The sequence below is a fragment of the Cygnus atratus genome, chromosome 2 (genome assembly GCF_013377495.2).
Source record: "Cygnus atratus isolate AKBS03 ecotype Queensland, Australia chromosome 2, CAtr_DNAZoo_HiC_assembly, whole genome shotgun sequence".
NCBI classification, from domain to species: Eukaryota; Metazoa; Chordata; class Aves; order Anseriformes; family Anatidae; genus Cygnus; species Cygnus atratus.
Genome location: NC_066363.1, coordinates 101,754,567 through 101,774,610, shown reverse-complemented (window position 1 = coordinate 101,774,610; position 20,044 = coordinate 101,754,567). Strand labels below are relative to the sequence as shown.

At 38.2% G+C, this 20,044-nt stretch overlaps 1 protein-coding gene across 5 annotated transcripts in view; it reads left to right on the top strand.

The window, feature by feature from the left end:
* The window catches only part of CCDC102B (coiled-coil domain containing 102B), an 89,788-nt gene that overhangs the window by 27,050 nt on the left and 42,694 nt on the right, over positions 1–20,044 (top strand). The window contains exons 6-8 of one of the 5 annotated variants that reach the window (XM_050708849.1): positions 51–149; positions 4,779–4,845; positions 6,370–7,932. The exons of 1 other annotated variant lie outside the window; for it this stretch is intronic. In XM_050708849.1, the coding sequence (XP_050564806.1) occupies positions 51–149; positions 4,779–4,838 (159 nt within the window). In that variant the 3' untranslated portion in view covers positions 4,839–4,845; positions 6,370–7,932. Of the gene's footprint in view, positions 1–50; positions 150–4,778; positions 4,846–6,369; positions 7,969–20,044 lie in introns of those variants that run through there. 3 more of the 5 variants (XM_050708851.1, XM_050708850.1, XM_050708852.1) reach the window with 3 other exon arrangements.

The following is a 20,044-nucleotide window of genomic DNA, read 5'->3' as shown; positions in this document are numbered from 1 at the left end:
AACAACTATTTATCCTTTTTTTTTTTTTTTGAAAACTGTATTCACCACAGGACCATAGAATAATTCAAGCTGGAAGGAACCTACGAAGGTCTCTGATCCAGAGTTGGATCATCTCTGAGATCAGACCTGGCTGCTCAGGATTATGTTCAGTAAGGTCTTGAAAGTCTCCAAAGATTGGAGGCTGCACAGCCTTTCTGGGCAGCCTATCCCACTGGTAGACTCTTCTTATGGTGAAGAAGGTTCTGGCTTCTGATGGTATCATCAGAACATCTCATGTTCCAATATATGCTTGTTGTGTGTTGTTCTCCCAATCTGCACCATTGTGAAGGACTTGGCTTCATCTCTTTGATAATCCCTCTGTAAGTAATGGTATTATCAAAGAGAGGAGAGGCACACCGAAGTCCTCTCTTCTCCAGGCTGAACAAACTGTGCTCCTTTGGCCCCTCATCACAGGGCAAGTGCTCCAGTATGCAACTGTCTTTGTGGTCTTCTTCTGAGCATGCTTCAGTTCATCCACATTTTCCTGTGCAAGGGACCCCAAACTGGTTGCAGTATTCTGCATGTGGTCTAACAAGTGCTGAGAGCACTCAGCCAGCCTGTGTTACTGTGGTGGTTTTACCTTGCTAGGCAGCTGAGCTCCACCACAACCACTCTCTCACTCACCCTCCTCAGAAGAGGAGGGGAAGAAGAAAAGGAAAGAAACAACTCATGGGTTGAAATAAAGATAATTTAATTAAATGAAAAATAATTATTAAGGGAAAATTATTATTTATTAAATAATTTAACTAAAGGGAAAATGGAAAAGGGGAAACAAACAAATGATCAAACGAACCAAACAAAAACAACAAAAAAGCAAAGGCCATGTAGAAGTGCAGAGGAAAGAAATTGCTCTCTGCTTCCCACCAGCAAGTGATGCTTGATGACCTCCTTGAAGAAGGGCCTCAATGCACGTAGCCGTTGTTTGGGAGGACAGACTTTTTCACAAGAGCCCACCCCTCCCCTCTTTTTCCTTTTTCCACCTTTTATTGCTGAGTGTGACATCATATGTTATGGAATTTCCCTTTGGTTGGTTTAGGTCAGCTGCCCTGGTGATGTTCCTTCCTCACCTCTTGCCCACCCCAAGCCAGCTGGCTCTGGGAGGGTTACAGGGAGTCCTGATACGGTGCCAGTATTGCTCAGCAGTAGACAAAACCCTGGTATGATACCAGTGCTGTTCTAGCTACAGGTGTGGAGCACAGCACTGTATGGGCTGCTGCAGGGAAAGTTAACTCCATCCCAGGCAGACCCAGTAAAGTTACTACTAATACCACGTCAGGTGCTTTTATCCATCTTTGCTGTCAGGGCACATGGCTAGCTTACATTAAGTTTGCTGCCCACCAGGATACCCAAGGACATTTCCAGAGAAGCTACTCCCCAGTCTTTCCATTCTCTGCCTCTATTGTTGCAAAAGAATCTTCCTTCCCAGGTGCAGAGCCAGCTTTAACCTGAACTATGCATTAATATGAGGAGGAAACAGCAATTGGCAGTAGTGGGAGAGTCCCTCCTGTGGAGACAGAAACTCTGTGTCTCACACTTGACATTTTGAGGGTTATGTTGCTTGCTGTGGACTTTGATCCAGGACATGTGGAGAGATTTCCAAGGCCTGTCCAGTCCTTAGACTAGTATTCCTGGCTGCTCATCCACATTGGCACCAGCAGCACTGTAGAGGGCATATTGAGAATGAGTACACAGCTCTGGGCTTAGGTGTTGTGTGGGGCCAAGGTATTGTTTCCTTGATTCAACAAGCTGGTTAGCGTGGTGAGGAGAGTTTTGAACAAAGAATGGTGGGGGAAGGAGATCACAACCCACAGTTAAGTGAACAAGTGGTGGTCAAGGGTGGGAAGCTCAGGGTACAGGTTGATAGGAGCAAGAGAGGCTTCAGGAATGATAAAACAAGGTGAACGGACACCTGCCAGTATTGATATAGAAATACACATCCTCAGAAACAAGCAGGAAGAGTTAGAGCTGTATGTGATTACAGAACTACAGATTACAGAGCAATTAAGATACTCTGCCAAGTTCATACACCTGGAGTGCTATGAAGGACTGATGTAAGCTTTCCAGGTAAGACAGGGAAGGGAGGTGTGAAGGGTTGGAAGTTGCACTCAGATCTACAAACAGCTCAAATCTTTCAAGATCTTCTGTTTGATGGTGATAGTTGAGCTAAGAGCTTGTGGCTTGGGATCAGAGGAGAGATCAGTAAGGGTGAGATTGTGGTGGGAGCTTGTTACAGACCACCTGACAAGGAAGCAAATATGTCTTTAAAGAACCTAAGTCTCTGAATTGCAGAATGTGATTCTCATGGGGGGCTGACAGTACAACTGATGGAAGGGCATCATGGCTGGATGCAATGCAATCAGATTCTGGAGGATTTCAGAAATAATTCCTTGCTGTAGGTATTAGATGGAACAACCAGTGGCAATGTATAGCTGGATCTACTGTTAACTAATATGGAGGGAATTAATTGGAGATGTGATGGTAAGTAATGTCATTGTCAATAATGACTTTGAAACTATAAGAGTCTGTGGTCCTGAAGAAAGTGAGAAAGACAAGTAGTAAGAGCATGCAGACCCTGAATTTAAAGAAAGAAGAGGGTTGTCTTAGTCGGGGAAGTGGTGGGTGGGATCTCATGGGAGGTAACTCTGACTGATAAACAAAGGAGTTCATCAAAACCAGCAGGCCTCAAGGGACAGTATCTTCCAAGTGCAGGAAAGGTCTGTCCACATACTCAGGAGAACTTAGGAGAAGTCGATGTGTCAGGAAACAGATTTAGCTTAGCAGAAAACTCATGGTGGAGTTCTGATGTCAGAAAGCACTATACAGGAATTCAGGCTACGAAGGAGAAATACAGGAACATTGCCTGGGTATATAGGGATGGTGTTAGAAAAGCAGTGTTCATTTCAAAATAAGTCCATGAGTAGAAGGCTAACAATTACTTTTGTTGCATCTTTCTGGATTTAGCTTTCATAAAAATAGGACCTTTCAAATCCAACAAAACTCAAAATATATATCTATATAACCAAATTTCAGCATAGAATTAACATTTTCTTATAAATTTAACATATCAGATTTAGAATAATCTAGGCAAATTAATTAATTCTCTTTTCACATTCTGGGAAAGATCACAAGATTTAATTAATAGTTTTGTTTAAGAAATGTGGTCTTCATGTTTTATGGCACTGTCGGCAGGAATGGAACAGCAAGGAGTAAAAACTTGCTGAGAAGAAGTTGGAAATTGATAGCTTCCAGTTTTTATTTATGTGCATGTACAAACATACATGCATGTTTCTGCTTTTTATCTGAGGAGCATGCTGATTTGCTTTAATTGCTAACAGGTGTTATTTTGAGCATTCTGTTTGTCTTCTGAGATTCAGAAGACATACATGTTTTTAAATTACAGGAGAGCATTAGTCTGGATGAATGTGACAAATGTCAATGAAATTATATTTGTTCTTGTTGTTGTTTTTTAAGTGAAAATTCTTCCTTTATTGAAATATACACATCCCCAACACACAAGATTTGTATGTGAATGTCACTGTTGAGAAGTGGATACTGGAGAGCCATACAAGGTTCTTGACAGTGAGTAATTTGGAAGGGAAATAAAGGAAAGTGCAGATAAACATGGAATCTGATTCATATACGCACATGCAATATTAAATCACAAATAAATTTATAAATTAATAACATTAATCATTGCTTTGGGATTATTTTCATGTCCTTGACCAAGAGTTTTTGGTCTCAGAGTCATGAATAACTTATTCTGTTATGTCCTTTGGTAGATCACAGGACAGCTCCACTGGGAATGTGGAAAAGAATGTTTAGATTTTCAGTGTCAGTGCCACTGCAAATTAAACCATTTTTAGCAATAGTTAGCTCTGCTAGCTTGTTGGAAAACTGTGAGATTTTGTGCAATGTTATAAACTTCATAGCTGCCAAGAATATTAGTACTCCAAATAACTAATTATGTTCTGTTGAAAGATGTGTATCCACTCACCTGAAAACAAACTAAATATGGAAAACCTCAATGATCATCATCTTTTTTTTTTTTTTTAATAGATCAATTTCGCATCACTTGGAAACTGTAAATCAGTTCTCAATTTCTTGAGTTCACTAAAAAAGGTAGTAAAGTGGTAATTTACTTTTATAGTAACTACAAGCATTATCTATAACTTTATGTGTGATTGTAGCACTGAACTTGGCCTCATTGGCTTCATAAATTAGATAATTTTTATGGATCAACATGAAATTGCATTTAGTGTTGAAATTGCTTGTTTCTTTTTCTGTTGTAAAAATTCTACTCTCCCACTAAATAGTAAAACAAGAAGTTAAGATTTACACTGAGAAGCTTATTCAAATCTTGGTTGATATTTGGCAGCACAGTTTCTTCATATATAAACAGTCAAGTGAGTGCTTTTTGCAGCACACCATTTTGTCTGTTTCTGTACAGATACACAGAAGTTCTCATTCTTTCAGCTTTCTCTGCCTTTCTTTAATTTCAAGTGTTCTTTCTTTATAACAGTTTCAAACCAATTTCCAAATCACTACTCTTCTTAAGATTACCTCCTCGCTACAAAGGGGGCTTAAATGTTATCCTGTGTGGCTGGCTAGCTAGTGAAAATTGTCTCAGCTTTCTTTAGAGAACTAGTGAATTAAGATTTATGTCCACCAACTATTTTCCTGGAGAGAAAAAGAGGAATGGAAGTGGAGTGCCTCTTCATTACAATTTCTTTTTATTGCAGGAAAAATGTGTTGAGCTATCTGGATCCTATCTTGCAAATTATTGCAAACTTGTGGCATAACAAAGCTGTAAGTCTCAGAGATGATTAGATACATTTGGGGCTTTTGAAGAGACTCATTTATGTGCTTTTTACACCGTACACAGCCCATGTGATCATATTTTAAAGATTTATGTGTTAATATTTCTTAGCTACTCAAAATAGTTTTTATGTACTGTTTAGTTAAGAAGCTTCAGTTCTACTTCTAGAAGAGTTTACAGCTTTGTGGGATAGTAAATAATTTAATATTTCATTTGCCTTAGATTTCACATATGTTGCAATTAACATATTTAGAACTGCAAAAAACTTTCTTATTCCTAAAAGGGGGAAGCATTTGCTCAGTGTAACTTTATACATGCATTATTATTTTGTTTGCATTACAATCCACAGAAAAGCAAAGATCAAGTCTGTAAAACCATTGACCTTAGATATATTTGTTTTTAAACTAATATTTATTTGACAACTTTTTTTTTTTTTTAATCTTTAAGAATCTTTAAGTTCTTTGGACAGCATACAAATTTTGCAGTCAATGATGTTGCTAACTGAATGTCCATAGTCAGCCCTGGAAATGGGCTATCCAGTTTTGTTACATACAACTTAGCTTATATGTCAAGTAACTAACCTTACGATCTGAAAGACACAAAAAGAGTAACTAAGTTTGATCTTTGAGCTCCTTGTAAAACAGTGTAAATCCTTGGTGTGCTGTCCAGATGTTTGTAAATGCTGAATTATAGTTAGCAAGGCTGTTAAAGTTTTAGTTTTTAGAATTCTTATTTAATCTTATAACACGAAAAATAAAACATTCTTGTGTACACAGTTTATATTAGTGTTCCTCAGCATTTTATAGCTGCCTTTGTCGTTTCTGAAGGACATCCTTTTCAGGTAGTTTAAAAGTTAAATGAGATGGAGTATTTACAAAACAATTTTGCATTATACTGTGGATAGTGAAAAACATGCATATACTGCTATATTCCACTGGTGTGCACTGTATACTTACAAATGCCTCTATAGGCAGTGAATTCTGTGTTGTTTAAAAACATTGTCTGCTAGCTGATGTACAGAAAATACTCTTACTCTAGATTGTCTAGTGTGTTGGTAATTAATGAGGAAAATTTATAGCTCAGTTTGTGGGATATGAGACAAAAATTACACTAATCTGTACCTAAAGCCTATTGGAACATCAATATCAAAAGAAATACCCTTAGATGAAAAAGAATACAAGCAAAGCTAGCATTTTGAATCTTTAGGCAGAGGTATTTCTAGAACTGGATGGAAACTGGGATACAGGAACTGGATCCACCATTGCTTTTCCACTTTTTGCACAGAGTTGAAGGTAAGTCACCAGTGCTGTTGATTTTACACTACAACCAAAAAAAAAAAACCCTATAAACACATTTTAAGAAAAGTGCCTTCTGTTCTTGCTCGGTATATAAACATGTTTTACACTGTATCTTATGGCAAATTATATATTGTTACTTAGGTGTGATTTTTTTTTTTTTTTAATTTTTATTTTTTGAAGAGAAATGTGACCATAACCCTCCCTGTTTTTTCCCAGGTGGAAGAAATTCCACTGAAGTGAGTCTTCTGGACAAATCAAGCCTTCTACATCTCACTTTAGACATTTAAATGATGTTTAAAATGGAACATCATTTTTGGAACAGCTAGTTCTTGTTAAACTGAAATTCTACATTATTTCCACCTTTTTTTTCTAGACATCTTTATTCTGCCGTTACCTTATAGTATGAAAAAAAACGAAAAGCTGCTTATCTGTATTTGCTATTTTCATTCACTTAGTATATACATAAATTAGAAATACTGATGCTCTGATAATCTTACAGGAAATTTAGACAGATGTAATAATATCTGATCTGTCTGATACTCTTTGCCTGACCCCCAACATGCCTACAGCTCATTGCTTGAGCCATGAAGAAGAAAAAAAAAATAAATTATTGGATATGAAGCAGTATATCTAATGGCTATACCAGGTACTGTGAATTGTTCTGCTAAATTCTCAACTAAGATGGGCAAAAATATTGCTTACTTACATAATTTAATATGTATTTTTAGAGTTCTACAATTAGATCATCCCAACATCACTTAACACTTAATCTGAATAGTCAACAATCTTCAGTGTCTGTAAGATAAATGATCTTCTTTAGTTCCTGACTTAAAATAACTTTGTAGAGTGCTTTGACTGTTCCTGTCATTTTTGATGTATTCTTTGTATGATTCGTTAACAGGTACACTGAAAAATATACTGTAAACGGAAATAATTTTACTTAGTATTTTCTTTTCCTGTCTATCAGTTAACATTCTTGTCAGGTATTTGATAACTTAGGGCTAATTTATGTTAAGTTGGGTTGAACGGTGTTCTGATCTGCAGCACATTACACTGGTACAGTCTAGGAAATTCATGAAACTGATTATAGTTTGAACTTGCTTTGATTACTTCTAGTAATGCTGACCACTGTTGATTTACTGTTACCTTGTGGTACCTTATTTATCTATAAATTTGGCTCAATACAGCAGTATAAAGCCAGGATGGAAGGTTAGCTTAGAAATCAGTTGAAAACAGAGAAGTGTTATTTCAGTGACCATTTATATGGCAAATAAAACATGAAAGAGAGAGATTACTCATTGCACTGTTTACTTTTTTTCACATGATTTTCTACATGCTTACATTCATCATCTTGTGACAAATCGCTGCATTTTTTTTTTTATTTTCTTCTTCCTTTTAAAATGCTTATTAGAATGGCCCATGGCTTGTCCTAATCCATGAATTTATTAACAAGTGGTAATAAATACACGGTGATAGATAACAACAAGCTAAGTGAGGTAGGCTGTTATAGTCTGGCAACAATTGAACTTGTATGCTGTTTATCTGTAAAAATCCCAAATTTTTAAATTATCTTTGGTAAATTATAGGTAAATTTACATTGTTCTGAGGGTTAAGAGAAATGATTTAATCATTCAGCCTTTTTGCAGAGAATAGAAACTTATTTATGCATACAATACAGCATGTATATGTATTTCTACTCATGGGCATATAAACTGACATAGCTTTCTTATCTTGGTGATTGGAAAGATTTGGATTAGTCAGTCTCAGCTCTCTAAGGGGGTAGTTAGTCTATGATCCTTATTTTGGGGAGAAGATAAAAAAAAAAAAAAAAAAAAGCCCCCCTTTCCCTACAGCTCCCTTCAGAAATAGTAACAGTAAACCCACTTCAGATCATAAAAAATCTTAAACTGGGCAATTGGAAAATAAGCACTAGATTTCAAATGTCATTTAAAAAATGTTCTCAGCATTCTGTTATACCTTCTTTTGGAGTGTAAACCAAAATGTCTAATATTGAACCTTTAAACACACTGGGGAATTATTGAACAAACTTTTTGATTATTTTTTTTTTTTTCTCCATAAAGCTAAGATGTCACCGAGGCAAAGTCAGGGATGAAAGCTCATGTTTTGCTTCAGATCTTTTGGTTAAGAATGCTCCAAATCAGCTGCCCTTTGACATTTAAAATTAAATTAGGAGAAATTATTGCTATAATCCCTGTACCTAAAACAATCTTTGCTATTTACTTAGTTTTTTAACAGTTTTTTTTAATCTATTCATTTGTTTAATCTGTGTTCTGTCATAATCCAATCAGCTGCAAGAAAAGCATGCTACTGTTTATAAAGCAAGCAAGCAAACGAAAAAACAACTTTTGGTGTGAATGTCAAGAGTTCCAGTTTTCCCTCATTCAGTAATGAAACATAACAATTAAAATGTGATTATTTTTTAAAAAGAAATTATTTTCTGATACTTTTCCTAAATCAGTTGATTTCTAATATTGGATATTCACTTGTGTATTCCCTGAATTAAAACTTCCACCTCTGTTTCCACATAGTTGCAAAAGCAACTATGCGCATGTTAGCACATCAGAGTTCTGATCCTCCAAATGACTGATGGATTGTCAAGTTTTCAGAATTTTGGTTAACATGCATCCTTTATGAATTTCAAGCAATATTCTCCAAGGGATTAGCTGAAATGGAAATCCCTTTCTTGATTGAGATTAGAGAACATTTTAAAATCATCTAAATGGCTGCATTTAGATTACTCATTTAGATTCATTCTTGATTCATTTAGATTATTCTTGGTTGGAACTATAATTATTATGTTCTGTCTTAGGCAAAAATGAAATGTGGTTTGAGAATTAAGTCATATTAACCCCATGTCAAATATCACTTGCATGTAATAGTATAGCAAATAAGCATGTTATACATGACATTTTTATATGAGGTCATGCTTATTGTTCTTATCTAATCACAGATATTTTGCTAAACAGAACAAACAAGAAAAAAAAATATTTGAAGAAGTTGCATTACAAAAGGTGTTACAGAAAGATACATCCAAAGGAGTTTATATTCAGTGTCTGTTTCTAATTATGGGAAGCACTTGAATCTGATTTTTTTTTGTGTGTGTGTGTGTCACTATTCAAAAAATAACCTTTGTATCAAAGGTTACCTAAAGAATGCCTAATATTATAATTACTGAATTCTGTTGGAAGTGTTTTGTATTCATGCAGCTGTGTAAGTGTTGTCTTGAACATGTACTCTTTTCTTCCCATGGGAACCAAGGCTTCAACTTTGATTTCTGTTGTCAGGAATCACTCTGAGGATTGGTGTCTTCAGATTTGTATACATGCTCAAGATGGAATAAAATGTGTTTTACTTTTGAACAATTTAAACCTTTAAAAGTGTCTAGTTTCAGGAAAAAGACTATTCTAACCTACTTTCCTAGATAGTTAATCTGGAAAACCTGAAAGACCTTACAGGCTTCCTGCTGCCTTTGCTTTTCTTTTTGCTGGGATGGACCTTTTTTGAGCTTGGAGAAGGGGATCATCGAATGTCAACCAGTTCTCTTGGATCCTAGGGTCTTATTCCACGGGATTCTTCCGAGTTGATACCTGAACAGACCAAAATGTATTCTCCTGAGATCTAGTGTTGTGGTCTTGCTTTTTGCCCTGCTTCCTTCTTCTCACAATCCAGAACTCCACTATCTCATAATCAGAGCAATGATGTCTGCCTTCAGATTTCACATGCATAACCAGATCTTCCTTGTTTGTAAGTTAGAGATCTAGCAGAACACCATTCCTTTTTGGCTTCTTAATAACCTGTGCCAGGAAGCTGTCACCAATACACTCCAGAAACCTCCTAGATTGCTTGTATTCTGCTGCAGATTATTAAGGTAATTCAAGTTCCCTATGAGGACCAGGACCTGTGAATGTGACACTTCTTCCATCTGTTTGAAGAAGACCTCATCTACTTTCTGATCCTGATCAGAAAGTCTATAGCAGATCCCTGTTACAATAGCATCTGTATTGGTCTGCCTGTTAATCTTCACACATAAACTCTCTGTTGGTTCCTGATCCATCTCAAGATGGAGTTCCATGTATTCCGGTTGCTCTCTCCTGCAAAGGGCAGCACACCCTGGCGTGTCCTTCCTAAAGAGCCTGTATGCATTTGTCACAGCACTCCAGTCATGTGAGCCTTCCTAAGATGTTTCCATGCCTTTTTGGTCCCAATGAGTTCATAGTCCTGCAACTACACAAACTTCTAATTCCTCCTGTTTCTTCCCCATGTTACATGTAATAGTGCAGAGACATGTCAAAGAGTCATCCAAGTGTGCTGATTCCTTATAATCAGTACAATAAATTTCCTCATAAGGCTATCCTGCAGACAGTTCCTTCTTTAAATCCTTACAGTTGAAGTGATTCTAATTCAGCCTTATTTTGTTGATTGCTATGTGCCCTCTGTTCCCATCATCCTGGGTCCTTGGCTTCCTTGCCCCATCCAGAATTTCATCACTTTTTTGTTGAATCTCCTCCTCTCTTTAAAGCTGTCCTTACCATGTTGGCCAGCCCTGCTTACTTACCTTGTCTCTCTGCAGCATCTATTGACCCTCAAAAAGGGGCTTGTGGTCATAGAAACCAAAATCCTGCTGCTGAAATCAGCTGCACAATTACTTACTTGTAGGATCCATCCAGTCCTCCTCAGGCCTTCCTTCTCACTAGCAAGATTGAGGATACTACCACCATGCTCTTGACCATGGCCCTGAGAGCCGCGCAGTTGCACTTGACACTATATGTGCATTGACAGTGGCAGAATCATTGGTATGTACACGGAAGGGCAACAGGGTGTAATAGTTGGAGGCCCAGTTGAGAATTGGCAGCATCTCCACAAAATCCCTGGGGCAAGCTGCAAACCTTCCTCTGACAATTCAGCTCAGCAGATGGGTGCCCCAGCCCCCACAGCAGGGGGTCTCCTCCTGCTGTTACAGCTTCCTTCTGTGGATTCTGAGAGACTCAGGCTCAGCCAGTAGAGATATTCCATTTGATAACACTCCCAGCCTCTAATCACTGCAAGGGCAGTGAACCTGTTTTGAAACTGTAGGTTATCAGATGGGGCAGGAACCTGCCTTCTAGTATGAGAAGTCACTAGCTTCCAGCCTTCACCGTCATGGGAGTTTCCACTTTCCAGCTTCTTAGGGACAGATTCTTCCAGCCCCTCCATCTCAAATGAAGGCTTGGGCCCTTGAAACTTCAGGGTCTCAGAGAAGATCTAGTCCATCTCTTTCTCATCCTCTCTGATGCTGTGCAGTCTCATAACCTCTTCCCACAGCTCCTTCACATGGAAGCATAGCCCCTCAATAACTGCACACCTCCTGCAGTGTATGATACCGTATGCCCCAGTGAGAGGCCCCAGGGACTCCCTACAGCCTGAGACTTGCAGAACGGCATCCTCCTTCTGGAGCTCTGTCTGTGTCTGAGCGTATGACAGTAAAGGGACAGTTACCCCAATGGCTCCTTACCTGGCAGCAGCAGGTACCCACAAGTTCCTCAGAGGGTTTCCATGATCACTGACAAAGTGCCAAGAAACTCAAGAAGAGCCTAAAAAGAGTACTTTCACCTTCAACCTGGAAAATGTACTCACCATGATTATTTCATCTAACCTACTTAGAAATTCAGTCAGTATTAATATCAATGACAAAATTCAGGAATGGTTCTTACTCAAATATTTTATTTTAATGTATGCAAATATATGGCCTGCTACCTTTTTGACTGCAAATATGCATGTAATCTGAGAGCTCCCCAACCAGGAACAGTGATTAAATATTGAAATATTTATGTTAACAAATATGAGACAAAGCTGTACCAAGAGTGAATACTGAGATGAGGCTGATATTCTGTTTTATTCTGCAAGGTGTATGGAGATGTCATGTTTAGTTTTTATTTTTATTATTTTTGCTAATTAAATTTGCATTTAGAATACATTAATATTCATAATAATAAAGTGTACTTTCTTATATACACATGGCCTAGTAATCTTTTTTTTTTCTTTTATTTCCTGTAATTTCTCTCAGCTAAAATACACTTTATTGATAGGAAAAACAACAAGTGTTTTTGTGGATTGGGAATACATGAGATTTGCATCCTGAACAGGTTCCTGAGGGTATAGAAGTTCATTTCCAAAAAAGAATAAAGTACATGGTTTATTTCACATATTCATTATTAACTTAGCTGATGTGGATGTTCAATATATTGCTTGGCCATAAAAATGAATACAGCATTTATACAATTGTTCAGTTTAGACTATGTCTGAAGGCCCCTAAATTTCCAAGACAGTTTACAAATGGTTTAGCATTTGGCTCATAGAATTATTTTAGTATGTAAGAGAACTTCATTCTTCAGTATTCTTGTCTGGAAAAATTCTTCAAGTAATGGTATGCAATTATTGGAATGCATGTAGGATTGAGTGCACCCTCACCAAGTTTTTGGACAACACCATGCTGTGTGGTGTGGTTGACACACTGGAGGGAAGGAATGCCAACCAGAGGGACCTTGACAGGCTTGAGAGGTGGGACCATGTGAAACATATGAAGTTCAACAAGGCTGAGTACAAGACGCTGCACCTGGGTCAGGGCAATCTTAAGCACAAATATAGGCTGGGAGGAGAATATATTGAGAGCAGCTCTGCAGAGGACTGGGGAGTACTGGTGGATGAAAAACAGCATGATCCAGCAATGTGTGCTTGCAGCCCAGAAAGCCAACTGGGCCATACCAAAAGAATTGTGGAAAGAAGGTCAAGGGAAGTGATTCTCCCCCTTTACTCTGCTCTTGTGAGACCACCTGGAGTACTGCATTCAGCTCTGGAACCCCTATTGGAAGGACATGGACCTGTTGGTGCGAGTCCAGAGGAATGCTAAAAGATGATTGGAGGTCTGGAGCACCTGTCCTATGAAGACAGTCTGAGGGGTTTTGAGTTGTTCAACCTGGAGAAGAGACCTTATAGTGGTCTTTCTGCCCTACACACTGACATCACACTTCCCCTTCATGGGTCTCTTAAAGAGATTGTAGGTGTTTTTCAGTTGACTTTTTTTGACCTCATTGCGTGTAGATGCAAAATAAAATATATGTGCAGCAAGCCTTTTAGGTAGATTTTTGAATTTTAATTTAACTTGATGGACATAGAATTCAGAAGGAACCCAGATACTTCTCTTCAGTTTTAAATTCTAAACCTGATCATCAACTAGGTCATAGTTTACCAGGAATATTTACTGTTTTACTCTGTCGAAACCAAAATCCATCTTGTGGGCCAGTGGGGTTACATATTATTATTTTTTATTATTTACTTAATGGTATACAAAACCAGAGGGAATTTGAGATAATAGGGGCCTAAGTGAGAATCATATAATTGCGTAAATATGAAAATAGACATTTTATGGGAGAAGAGACAGCTAAAAAAGCACAAAAGGTATCAGAAAAAAATCATGCACACACACACAAAAAAGTCATTCAAACTTTCAAGTTTATGTTTTTGGTAAGCCCAAAAGAATGTCTACTTGACAGAATTGTCCTTCTAGTTTATATCTAGAAAATATTTATATCACGTTTGCATATGTGTAATATAAGAGTCATTTCTATTTCCTGGTTTCCTAGATATTTTTTTCAATAACTCGTTATTTGTATATGAAAATGTGAAACTGGTAATTGCAGTATTATACAACTTGTTAGACAATGACAGTTTGTATATTTCACTGGTTTCAATCTTTTTATGAATTGTGATTACAGTGAAGAAGGCTATCATATAGCAAGGAGCTTTCAGTGTTTACCTGGTCATCTTCCCTATTTTTTTTCCACACAAAAAATATAAATATTTCTCTTGTGTTTAAAATAAGCATAAAAGCACTTCATAATTTTACAGTAAAAATGAGTGCATGATTGGTGTTGGTGTACCAATCCCAAGGTAAGGGAGGTAAAAGTAGTTAATTACCTTTTAGGGAGGTAAAAGTAGTTACTCTGAAGTTTTTTCATTATTTTCAGGTAATTTCTGGAAGTAGAATTTTGGCAGTCATTATAGATAATTCTCTCTGATACTCATTGAAGAAAAAAAAAAGAAAAACAAAACAAAACTTTTTTTTTTTTCCTTGAGTCCATAATAGATTCCCCTGAATTAAGCAGGATGGTTTTATACAATTCTTCATGTGAATCTATTGTTTTAAATGAGACTCCATCAGGTACCCTATGATCCACTCAGATGATATTTGAGAGATGAATGCAGTAAACAACGTCTGAATAAGCAGGACTTTTATGTTCTGTATGTTAATGTATGTTACTGCAAACTGCTAAAGCAGCATTAAGGATTATGTAAAATGGACATGGTTCCTAGTCTTTTCAATGAAGATATTCATGTTTATTTATTTTAGCATAATTCATAGTCCATAACAACTTGTACTTAAAATAAACCAATAAAAACAGTGCCAGAATCAACATGGAAAGAAAGATCTGTGAGGTAAAGCGTAATTTCCCTCACCTCACTCCACGTATTTTCCTTTTCTTGAACTTATTCATACCCCTCTGCGTATTTTATTCCATGATTTACTCTTTTGGTAAATTAGCCATATACACAAAGCATTTTCTCTATTATCACATGGAGAAAAGGAAAAACAAACAAACAAACAAATAATAAATCAGCAACTTTTCTTTAATGTCAACATAGTACAATGATATCAGCTTGCAGCAGACTTAAATATTTGAGTAGCACCAGAAGGAAGAAATATTTGATTACTAAACATGCTGGGGCTCAGATATATGTGTTGTTATGAATATAAACATTCAATAAAAAGTTAAATTTGTTGCAGGTCTTGGTGTCTTAAAATATTGTCAGACACAGTAACATTTATCATTTATCAGTATAGTTCTGATGGACTAAATGGTGTTCTTGGCAGACTTGCTCACAATCAGAAATAAAGCAGACTAATCTTTTTTTTTTTCTATATTGAATATTGAGGTAATTGTCAAATAAAAATGTAACTAACATTTGTCTTCCATTTTCTGTGAAAGGGGTGCTATGGATTCCAGTAGTATTTGATTGCTTTTCTTTTAGTTTCTTTTTTTTTCTTTTTAGATGAAAAAGAAAAAAAGAATTGTAGAAACAGTCACATATACTGTAAACAATCATTAAATACCTCATATCACACACTGAGTATCTCTGAAGAAAACGTCTGTAAGAGACAAATTCACTAATTTATTCAGTATACTTTATTGTTATTTCAATAGTTTTTTATTTATTTATTTAGGAGAGTATTATGATCTCTAATTCATAATCAATCTGTGGCTCACAGCTTTCAGTTCAATCAATCTCTTGCTTTAAGTTTACAGAATAACTTTTGCTGGGGATGAATGGAAATGACCTCCATGCACAAAGTAGTGGTGAAATCAAGACTCTTGGAAATGTGTACTAATTCTTCTCACTTTAAAACCTGTACAGGGCTTTTTGTGTAAAGCACAAAAAACATATTGATTTTAAATTTTCATTTCTGGTCTGTGTAAGCTGAAACAGGTGGTTTACAGGTATCTGATTGAGGTTGCCAGAGGTTTCTTTTTATTAAAAGGGAATTTTTAACCCCTTTGGGTCATGAGTCTATATGTCTTATTTGTCTTACTTATAATTTTATTTTTTTTTTAAGATGTTTGGAGAATATTCCAGAGAGAATACTGTTGTTAAAAAGTGACAAAGAGAATTTCTGGTTGAACTGGCTTTTTTTCTTTTTTTTTTTTTTTTTCTGTTTCTGATAACATTGTCAGTCTATAACAGATAAAATCAAAATTACATCTTCTTACTATAATGCTTTGCTTGTCTTCATCTGTATTTTAAATGTTTCCTTTTGAAAGCTGGAAATCATAGGTCTCTAGAAACACTTTCCTAGCTTTTCCCAAGTTTTATAATCTACAATCTAAATTAAATTTATATGAATCTCTCCTGTCTTTGTTTTAAATGCAAATACATAAATATACAGGTTTTTAAAAAGCAGATTTGAGTAAATGATTTCACACTGCCCTTTGCTTCTATAAAATCAGTACTTTTGGGAAGATTGTATTCAGGATTATTTCAGAATATTTTTTTAAAAAAATCATTTTTAATTAAACCTCAAAGACCAATCTAAACTCACTCTGATTTTTTTCCCTATTTTTCTCTTTTAAGTCAGTAAAGACTTTATCCAGAGGTTAGTGCTTTCTGACTCCAACATACACTGTTCCTTTGCTCTTTTGTTATGAGAGACACGTATGTTTGTGATGTTGTCAGGGAGCAGACAGGCAGGCTGCTCTCTAAGTGAAGGAGAGCTGGTAGGCTGAGGTAATGCTGTCCGGGGTCCAGTCCCACAGTACTTAAGGCAGGTCAGCAGAGCAGGTTCAGATCCAGCTTACCAGAAAAGTCCACAGTGATGGGGAAGGTGTGGGAAGCCAAGTCCATTGTGGACCAGGGCTGGAGCTCAGTTCTGGATCATAGATTAATAGAATGGTTTGGCTTTGAAGGGACACACCTCTCAAGTCTGTCCAGTTCCCTCTGGATGGCATCCCTTCCCTCTAGCATGTCAACTGCACCACACAGCTTTGTGTCATCCACAGACTTGCTGAGGGTGCACCCAATCCCAATATACATGTCACCAACAAAGATGTTAAACAGCACTGGTCCCAAAACCAACTCATGAGGAACACCACTTGTCACTAATCTCCATTTGGACATTGATCCATTGACCGCAACTCTTTGCGTGATACCATCCAGACAATTCCTTACCCACCAAGTGTCCCTATGTCAAATCCATGTCTTTTCCATTTAGAGACAAGGATATCACATGGGACAGTGTCAAATGCTTTGCACAAGTCCAGGTAGATGATGTCTGCTTTTCCCCATCCACCAGTGCTGTAACCCTGTCACAGAAGGCCACCATATTTGTCAGGCATGACCTGCCCTTAGTGAAGCCATGTTGGCTGTCACCAATCACCTCTTTTCTTTCTGTTTGCCTTAGCATAGTTTCCAGAAGGATCTGCTCCATGATCTTGCCAGACACAGAGGTGAGACTGACTGGCCTTTAGTTCCCTGGCTCTCTTTTTTTTTTTTTTTTCCTGTGGCTAGAGCCACATATATCAAGTACATATATTCTCTTGTCAGTGAAGACGGAGGGAAAAAAAGGCCCCTTTTCCTCCAGGATGGGATGTTCCTGTCCCCCAGCAACTCTAGTTTAAAGCCCTCTACACCAGCTTGGCAAGCCTGTGACCAGAGATGCTCTTCCCCTGCTCTGGCAGGTGGGCTCCATCAGCTCCCAGAAGACTAGGTTTCTCAAAGTGACTCCCATGGTCTAAGTAGCCAAACCCCTGTCTGTGGCACCAGACCTGCAAACATCTGTTGATTTGCCAACATCAAATGTGTATTGGATTTAAGTGGCAAGGGTTTGGTAGCGGTGGTCTGCAGGGGTGGCCTCTGTGAGCAGAGCCCAGGAGATGCCCCATTTCAGAGCAGAGCCAGCTTCAGCTGGCTCCAAAAGGGACAGACTACTGGCCAGAGCTGAGCCAATGAGCAACACTGGTTGGGCCTCCGGGAGAGCAAAGTTAATGAAGGGAAAAAGAACTGCTGCATAACACCATCTGGGAGAGAGGAGTGAGAAAATGGGAGAGAACCAGCTCTGTAGACACCATGGTCAGTGCAGAAGGAGGGCAGGAGGTGCTCCAGGCACGAAGCAGAAGTTCCCCTGTGGCCCCTGATGAAGCAGGCTGTCCCCCTGCAGCCCATGGGTCCCACGGCGGAGCAGATCTCCACGCTGCAGTCTGAGGAGGAGCCCCTGGTAAAGCAGGTGGATGTGGCCTAGAGGAGGCTGCGGCCCTTGGAGAGCCTCTGCAGGAGCAGGCCCTGGGCCGGAGCTGCAGCCCGTGGAGAGGAGCCCACGCAGGAGCAGGGGGTCTAGGGGGAGCTGCTGCCCATGGGGGACCTGTGCTGGAGCAGTTTGCTCCTGCCAGATGGCCCCTGTGGTACAGACCCATGTTGGAGCAGTTCTTGAAGAGCTTCTGCCTGTGGGCAGCCCAAGCAGGATCAGTTTGGGAAGGACGGCATCCCATGGGAGGGACCCCACGTGGAGCAGGGGCAGAGAGTGACTGTGAAGGAGAGGTGGAGACAAAGCGTTAGGGACTGACCACAGCCGCCATTCCCCATTCCCCTGTACTACTCAGGGGGATGATGTAGAAAAGGGTAGATGGAGATGAAAGGTGGGTTTAGTTTATTTTTAATTTCTCATTGCTCTAGTCTGCTAGTGATAGGCAATAAATTATATTAATCTCCCTGCCTTTATCTCAACTGTTGAGCCCTTTCCGTCATATTTTCTCCCCCTTTTCATTTGAGAAGGGGGAGTGAGAGAGTGACTATGGTGGAGTTTTGCTGCCCAGCAGGGTAAAATCACCACAGACTCGCCATTTCAGTCCCCTTCCCTTTGACCAACAGGACTGATGAAGAAAGGGCCTACACTCCGGAGTCCCTTGCTGCTGCTCCCAGGGCTCTGTAATCCCTCTTGATACTCCTCAGACTGTTCAGTGAATGTGTCATGGCAGAAGCACAGCTGCAATGTAGCTCAGGAAGGGACTGAGCGGGGAAAGATTCACATTAAAGGTAGCCATGAAGTGAAGACTTCTGCTGAGTCTTCTTCCAGCTCTTTACAACACAGCTAGCTACACATCTTTACACATCTTTTACACATCTTTACACATCAGCTAGCTGGCCTCAGATGCTGCAGGCTGAACTCCAGGAGCTGGGTGGGGAGTATGCCCAGTGCTCTGACGGGGTTGGAAGCATGAGTGGAACTGGGAATGCATTACTCACATGTGGAGACAAATTCTGTCCACTCAAGAGGAAGCTGATCTTTTTATCTGGGAGTGACAAATTCACACATGAGGACTTTGTGATGTTTGTGGTCTGAGATGATATCTGAAAGTTGGGATCTGGCACCTTCCCCAAATACTTTGAGAGCATTATATGAAAAATGTCATTTTGAATAAGCATAAGATATTGTTTGGGAGAACTCTGATGAACAACAAACCAATAAGAATTATTAACATTCTGAAAATTAGCCAATATAGTACCTCAGAAAATATGAGTTCTAGTACTTTGCTGAGCAATGATTTATACTAAAATCAATGATACCAAACTTGTCTTTTAAATGTACTAACATATACAAAATCATTTTGTGAATATTCTAGAGATCCTTATGTACCTGGTATATTAAATATTAAAAATTATCATTGTAGACATGAGCTTGTAGCCATCCTGGGTGCACTGAATTAAATTTTACAGACGCAGATAAGTAAATTTATCTTTCACATCGCCTCTTGGCTTGATAGTCATCTTGTGCTTAATTGCTTGACTGAAATTCAACCTTGGATAGCTTTGTGATTTCTCTCTACATGAAGTCAGCCAAAAATGAATTGGTATTGATTAGCATCATCACTGTGAAAAGGTGAACCTCGAGGCTTAGAATTTGTAGTTGTGTATTTTGGCAGATGCTTTGTAAAAACTTAGGGGGTTCTGGTGTACCAAATCTATCATGGGTATTTGTAAGATATTATGCTTGTATATTTATTTAGAAAGATACAGATTTTGTAATTCACTGAACAGTGTTTGAATAACTATAAATCAGAGCAATTTGAGGGAGAAATAATTTGTTGGTAGATAGAACTATGTGATCCTTTCTTTTCTAGTTACTGTACATAAATTCAGTGGATAAAGTTTAAAGACATCATTAGGAACACATGAGCATCTAGCATAGCTTTGAGCATTGCAGTTAACATCTTAGATTCCTGTCACTAGTGGGAAGACCATGAGGGGAAAAAATAAAAATAAAAAAGAGGAAAGGTCAATCCCTATT